The sequence below is a fragment of the Aulonocara sp. 'chitande type north' Nkhata Bay genome, linkage group LG18 (genome assembly GCF_057382095.1).
Source record: "Aulonocara sp. 'chitande type north' Nkhata Bay isolate Kocher_YH1m ecotype deep benthic linkage group LG18, A_spYH_male_GT1.1, whole genome shotgun sequence".
Classification (NCBI taxonomy): domain Eukaryota; kingdom Metazoa; phylum Chordata; class Actinopteri; order Cichliformes; family Cichlidae; genus Aulonocara; species Aulonocara sp. 'chitande type north' Nkhata Bay.
In genome coordinates this window covers 683580-690791 of record NC_141361.1, presented here as the reverse complement: position 1 = coordinate 690791, position 7212 = coordinate 683580, and the positions used below count along the sequence as shown (strand labels likewise).

The 7212-nt window shown below is 47.5% G+C and overlaps 1 protein-coding gene across 8 annotated transcripts in view; it reads right to left on the bottom strand.

Annotated features, from left to right (window-relative positions):
- mfn1a (mitofusin 1a) overlaps nt 1–7000 on the bottom strand; it is a 13105-nt gene extending 6105 nt beyond the window's left edge. For 3 of the 8 annotated variants that reach the window (XM_086271701.1, XM_086271705.1, XM_086271697.1), the window contains exons 1-11: nt 6843–7000; nt 6554–6673; nt 6050–6185; nt 2455–2626; nt 2246–2370; nt 1975–2083; nt 1715–1822; nt 1080–1242; nt 686–753; nt 474–595; nt 275–401 (exon numbers count right to left, since the gene is read on the bottom strand). In XM_086271701.1, the coding sequence (XP_086127827.1) occupies nt 275–401; nt 474–595; nt 686–753; nt 1080–1242; nt 1715–1822; nt 1975–2083; nt 2246–2370; nt 2455–2626; nt 6050–6185; nt 6554–6668 (1245 nt within the window). In that variant the 5' untranslated portion in view covers nt 6669–6673; nt 6843–7000. The remainder of the gene's footprint in view (nt 1–274; nt 402–473; nt 596–685; nt 754–1079; nt 1243–1714; nt 1823–1974; nt 2084–2245; nt 2371–2454; nt 2627–6049; nt 6186–6553; nt 6674–6842) is intronic. The other 5 variants (XM_086271703.1, XM_086271699.1, XM_086271704.1 and 2 more) reach the window with 3 other exon arrangements.
- Between the last annotated feature and the right edge of the window lie 212 nt (nt 7001–7212).

Genomic DNA, 7212 nt, shown 5'->3' with positions numbered 1-7212 from the left:
ATGTCATTTAAAAAAGAAAAAAAAAAAAAAAAAAAAAAAAAAAAAAGGAAATGGCGGTCTGAAACCTGGAAGTCGTCTGACTGGAGCCACCAACCTGGCAACCAAGAAAACAGGGCTGTGTGGAACAGGAAGCACCTGATAACCGAAGAAGGGAACAGGCCAAGGATCCAGTTTCTTTCATCTGTGGATTTTTCACGAGGTGTTCCTGAAGTTACATTCTTCTTTTGCGATCTGAAACCAGACCTGAAGCCACGCCCTCTGCTGGAGCATTTACCTTGGCTGTGACATCATCGCTCAGAGTCCTGATCCTCTCTTTGACGCTGGCGCTCAGACGGTTAATCTGCCCTCGAACAAAGTCTAGCCGGTCTCTCAGGTCCTCTCGCTCCTCCAGGCAGCAGATCCTGTCAGAGGTCAAAGGTCACACTGAGCCCGCCTTTGAATAAACAAAGTGAAGGTGAGAGTGTTTGGCTCACTTCCTGTCGGCAGAGGCGATGTTGATGGCGTCCATCACACCTTTGATGGCCTCTGTGATCTGCCACGCTCTCACCGTGTGCTGCTCAAACTTGGTCTTCACTGCAGACTGAGAGATGAACTCCTGTAGAGGTCAAAGGTCACACTGTCACATCCTGTCACATCGTTGTTTTTGGCAAATTAATGAATTTTTGCACGAGTTCAGACATCGAACCTCAAACGTCCTCTCAAACCTCTGGAACTCTCTCAGCCTCTCGTGGAAACCCTCAGCCAGAGCGCCCCCTGCAGCACGAGGAAGGACGATGGTTGTTTCACTTTAATAACTCTCATGATTGTGTGTGTGTGTGTGTGTGTGTGTGTGTGTGTGTGCTTCTTCTGCTCATGTGCAGCTCCACATTTTCACTCTTGGCCTCCATCAGAGCAGCTCTGCATGATTCACAAAGTAATCCTCACCTCACGTTCTAGAACCAGATGTTTTAGCTCCTCCCCCTTTGTGGGAGGCTGCCAATCACAGATAGACAGTTTGGCTGAAAAAATGTGTCATGCATTTGAAATGAGCGGATGTGAAATGAGCAGAGGCTCCTCCCACTGTCCCTCACCCGTCTCACCTGTCTCACCTGTCTCAGGCATGCCCTGTGCTCGCTGCATCCTGGCGCTCAGAACCTCTTTAGCAGAGACGAAGAAGATCCGCCCCGCGGCGTCATCCAGGCCGACCACCTTCAGCTCGTCAGCGAGGAACCCCACGCAGCGGTCCAGGTGCTGGTTCCTCACCTGGACAGCAGGGGGAGCGGTGCGTTTCTACCATAGCATCCACACCTACAGTGCAGGCGAGTGAGATGTTGTCCTGCTGCCAGCGGCTTTACTTCAATCTCAGAGAATAATTCTCCTTCCAGCCTGACTTACACCCAAGCAGGTAACAATAAAAACAGCAGCGTTCATTAGAAGGAGGACGTCTGTGCGCTGAAGCTCTGAGGTGATGCACAGGAACGGGTCACCTGCAGAGCTGCACGGCGCCGCCACACTCACACATGTCGGGTGTTGCTATCCTCGTGGGGACCTCCCACTGACATATTACTTTCCCTAGCTGCCGACCCTAACCATCAAAGATGAATGATGAGCCTAAACCAGCTAACCATAACCCAGCTAACCATAACCATAACCCAGCGAACCATAAACCAGACACTCAACCCACATAGGAAGAACCAGAACACACACACACACACACACAGAAACACACACACACCTCTTCGATGTAGTCTGGTTCGGTCACTGAAGCGTCCCATCTGTTGTGGAGAATGAAGATGTTCGGTTTGGAGATTTTTTCGCTGACTTTGTGAAAGAAAAGTTTTTCCTGCAGGCAGAATTGAATTAGTTATTCCACTTTAACAAAGACAGCCACTCACACGCAGCCACTCACACGCAGCCACTCACACGCAGCCACTCACACGCAGCCACTCACACGCAGCCAACCAGGCTGAGTCGTGTGATGAGTCGTTTCCTCACCGTGTTCATCAGAGTGGACTCTGCATTTCCCACCAGAACAAAGACGTCTGCGTCCACACAGAACTTATCAATCCAGCTGTCCAACTCCAGGGTGACATCGGTCCCAGGGCTGGGCCAAGAGTCAAAGGTCAAAGGTCACCGGTGTTAGTAAGTACTGGTACTGGCACTTTGACTAAATGCAGTTGAAACTGAACCCTGCGGTTCTGACACAGAATATTATTTAAGTGAATCGTCATCAGTGGGGTCAAAGGTCAGGAGGAGGGAGCGTTACCTGTCCATGAGCACCAAGTCGTCTCTCAGCAGAGCGCAGCGACTTTTAGGCCAGAAGACTTTGACCAGTGTACCCGAGTCCAGAGTGGGATCCATGTGGAGAGCATGAGCCAGCTGGTTCACCGTCTGAGGAGGAAGGAGGCAGCGAGTCATCACCACACGCCAGCGGGCGTGTCACGAGCATCGTGATCACCGCAGGGTTTCTGTCACCTCACTCACAGTCACGCTCCTCCTCTCGGTGGACGCCTCGGTAATGAGGAAAGCCTCGTCTTCGTCGGTCCCTTCGACGCTCAGGAAACAGTTGGTGGTGTGACCGATGCCGCTGGGCAGCACTCGGTCTCTCAGCATGGCGTTGATCACTGTGCTCTTCCCGTTACTCGTCCTGATCCACAGCAAATGTACAATCATTATAATTAATATGAAAACCTTCAACGATGCTGACTAACACCAAAACCTTCATCTCAGCGCCCGCTGCATCATCGTGGCTCAAACCGAACGAAACAGCGAGCAGGTTCGGCCTTCAAAGTCGGGCAAGAAGCAGTATGACAGCACAAGAGCAGCACCACAGGTCAGAGGGCCTCACCATCCTCGGGTGAGAGCTGACGAGTTATTACATCACCCAGTTTATCAAGTGATGGTCGTTACATCATGAGTTTCTGCAGAAATCCACGTGTCCGACTGTGAGCGTGCCTCAGCCGGGGTCGCAGATAAACCTTATCAGTGTGTTCAGCTCTGCTTTCACAGAACAAACGTCGGTTAGCTGGTCTCAGCTTTTATCAGGCTCTATCCACACACACACACACACACACACACACACACACACACACACACACACACACACACACACACACACACACACACACACACACACACACACACACACACACACACGCTGCTGCTGGAATCAGAGCTGAGGACAAACGGCTGTAACTGTAACGCAGCGTCCCCGGAGCTCTGAACTACGAGCTTCCTTCACCTTTGATGCAAACTCAATTTCTTTGTTTCATCGTCTCAAGTAAAAAATGAGTTCAAACGTCACAAGCATCAACATGTGCTGCTAAAAAATGGAGCGCCAACAAACAGTACAGATCCTCTACAGTCCAGCAGGGGCAGCAGTGAGTCAGTCCCAACAGCCTCCCAACATGTTTACAGCTGGACACACTCACTGTTTGGGCTCTGTGGAGAATTTCCTCCTTAAAAGCTGCAGGATGGTTTTAAATCGCTCACGTGGAGCTGTCACTGTGCCAGTGATTCAATATGATGAGAAAGGGCGGGTCTGGCTGAGCAACCACACCCTCATCGGCTAACGACTTGTGATTGGAAAATTAGCCAATGCCACAGTGGGTCAAAGAGTGATATCAGCCTTTATTCTATATTCATTAAGACTCAGAACGAATGACTGAGCTCGAAAACACAGATGTCAAAGGTCAAATAAATTAATATAATTTGATCCTGTTCATTTTTTAAAATATAGCATCCAATCACAATAACAGTCGCCTCGAAGCATTTTATATTGAAAAGGATTCCCAAAGTGTGGTCTGGTGCCCCCTGGTAGGCTGCAAAGGTACTGCAGGTGCCTGCAGCAGTCAGTTTGAAATAACCAGTGTTGGTCAAGTTGAAAAAAGTAATCAGTAACTAATTACGGATTACGTCCCCAAAAAAGTAATCCCGTTACTTTATTGATTACTTATTTTCAAAAGTAAATAGTTACTTAGTTACTTAGTTACTTTTTAAAAACACGATTTACAACCTGAATAGGTGATAAAGCGATAGATCTTTCAGCCCAATTCTACCTTTTCTACATAATCCTTCATACAAAATGTAACCAAACTTGTTTTATTAGTTTTAATCTTTTAACTTTATGCATCAAGCAAAAATTTAATTATCTGCAACATTCTCTGACTGGAAGAAATTAGTTTAACATTTAAACCTATTTTCTGCACATTCCAGCACATAAAATAAAATATTTTGTGTGTTTACACTCAGTCTTTCAAATAGATGCAAGTAAAACACAGCAGAAAATAAATAAAGTCAAAGACTCAGCGGTCCTGTTGCTCTATTTTCACCTGTAAAGCAGGAGTGGGGTAGGCGGAGGTTTACCCTGGTGCAGGTGTGCCGCGGTCAGTGGAAGAATCCGTGAGTTTCTCTGTGAGTTTCCCATTACGTCGTAGCTACTCGGTGCTTGTTTGGAAGTTTAGGGGTTTTTCGCTGTAAAAAGAAGTTTTCTTCCCACGCACAGCGGACACTAATGTTTTTGTCACTTTTTATGGAATCAAACTCAAAGTAAGGTCAGTGCTTCCACGCTTTAAACGCTGCACGCTCATACTCTCTCTGCACTCGATATGTGATCCATTGTTGATCTGCACACAGCTGTTGTCACTAATGGCGCACTCGCTTACGTCACTGTCATGAGACATTCTCGCAAAGAAATCACGGTTTTAGTAACGCAGTAACGCAGCGTTCCTACGGTAAAGTAGCGGTAATCTAATTACCTTTTTTGCAATAGTAATCCCTTACTTTACTTGTTACTCGAAAAAAGTAACTTGTAGTTACTTGTAACGCGTTACTGTAATCCGTTACTTGTAACACATTACTGCCCATCTCTGGAAATAACTCACGTGTATGTTCTGTTAAATATTCATATAAATCGGTTTATTTAGAAATAAAAAGGGAATTATTACTTGAGTTTGTGATGTCACTCATTACTCTGACATAAACTTACTGCTAATGTACTGAAGGCAGGCGGATTGATGTTTTTTGAATGGAAGTTTCAAAGGAAATCCATTATAAGATTGGTTGGACCCTGTGGGGTTTCCTGATTTTTAAGGGGGGCGCAGCACTCTTTACTTTGGGAATAGCTTCAGAGATGCTACAATCATACAGAAGCAAACCAGAAATCATGTGACCCCCTATGAGCAAGCACTTTGGCAATGGTGGGAAGGAAAAACTGCCTTTTAACAGGAAGAAACCGTGAGCAGAACCAGGCTCACAGATTAGGGCACCAACAGAGGCTTTGCAGACATGTGACTCCTTGGCACGTGACAGTAACTTGTCGGCCATTTTGGACATGATAAGAAACCAACTGAGCATCATGTAGACAAGATAAACTGCGGCAACTATGAGTAAACAAACAAGTGTATTTTCTCTCTCAGAGGAAGTACAAGCATCTTACTCATTATGTGGAGAAACTGGGCACGGCAAGGCTGAAGATGAACGTTAGCTTAGGCCCTCTGAGTGTGTTTACTAATGCTGCGGAGAGTAACGATGGCATTCTCCCCAACATCACGCAACACGATATATTTATGTTATCAACAACCCTCAGTTGATACTGGGCAAGATATGAAAATGTTTGAATGCTTGTCAGTATTTTGGGTCAATAAAACAAACTTCAGTCTCTGTAGTCACTGCATCAAGTGGACCACGGTCACTGCTAACAGTTAGCCCCCGTTAGCTCCTGTTAGCACCTGTTAGCCCCCGTTAGCCCCTGTTAGCGCCTGTTAGCTCCTGTTAGCCCCCGTTAGCTCCTGTTAGCCCCCGTTAGCTCCTGTTAGCCCCCGTTAGCTCCTGTTAGCCCCCGTTAGCTCCTGTTCACTGCCGTACCCTGCTGTTACTGAAACTTTTTGTGAAGTGATATAATATGGGCAGAGTCACACTTTGCAAATAACTAGTTGCTGTCTCCATCTGGTGGCCTTCAGGTAGAATGCAGCACCTTGGCTTCATTTCTCCAACCTAGAAGCTACATCAATGTTTTCTACTGTGTGCAGGCTCACCCGCCTATATTCTGCAGTTTCTGTAAACTGCTCACCTGCCAAAAAACGCCACCTTCATGTGTCTCCTGAGCAGGACATCTCTGATGGTCGTCAGCTTGATGGCACAGCTCTGCATCTCCAAACTCTGCTCCTCCACGGCCACCTGACCCAGGTCCTCGCTGCGCCACGCCTCTGACATCAAACAAACACAGCGAGTAAACTGACAATGAAAATGACAGCGAGTTTTCCTGAGAGGAGCGTCAGATGTTCCTGATGTCAGGGCATCAAAGGCTACTTGCGTACTGAACGGCATGACCTTTGGCGTCCGCTCTGTGGCCACTGCAGCATCAGACACAGAGAGAAGCCAGACTTTATTTAAAGACAGAGCAGGAGGTGCGTGCCGGTCAGCAGAGAGGCTGCAGGCTCTGCATCTGTGGGCAGCACACGCTCGTCCCCATTTCAGACCTGATGCTGAGAACGACTCCAGGAAGCATGCAGACCGGTTTGTACGAACATACACCATCACAGCACCTACAGCTCTGAGTGTGTGTGTTTCTCACCATCCACAAAGGCGCAGCCATCCTTCACAAAGTCCAGCAGCTGGTCAAAGATGGAGGTGATCGAATGTTTCGCAATGACGAAACGTCGCAGAGGAGATGGATCTACGGCATCCATGACACCTACACACACACGAACACACACGTGATCAGTTCCTTCAGATTCTGTCAAACTGTCATTAAGGTCAACGTGTCTCACTGAGATCTGCCAAACAGATTTCTCTGTGATATCAGTAACGCACACACACACACTCTCACACACACACTCTCACACACAGACACACACACTTACCGTGCTCACTGTGTGTCTCGGGTTCAGAGGTCAGGGTGTTTTGGGGGGTTCGTCCCCGTCGAGTCGGCGCCTGCTCCCATTATGCCTCAGTTCCACTCATCAGACCCACGACGCTGATCCTCAGCACGCAAAGCCAGCTTACACTCTGTGTGTGTGCAGACTGATCCTCTTAGCAGGATTAGAGCTGCTTCACCTGTCATACCTGCAGCCACCTGCTCGCTCTCTCAGGTGTCTTATTTCATCACTTTGCTCCTGCTAACGTCATTTTGTAGTTCATATTTTTAGAGTTTTCTAAAATCACCTTTAAAATAATTTATGTGAAGCCAAACTGGGGTCCTGAAGGCTCAGTGACCCTCAGCTCCATGCTGGG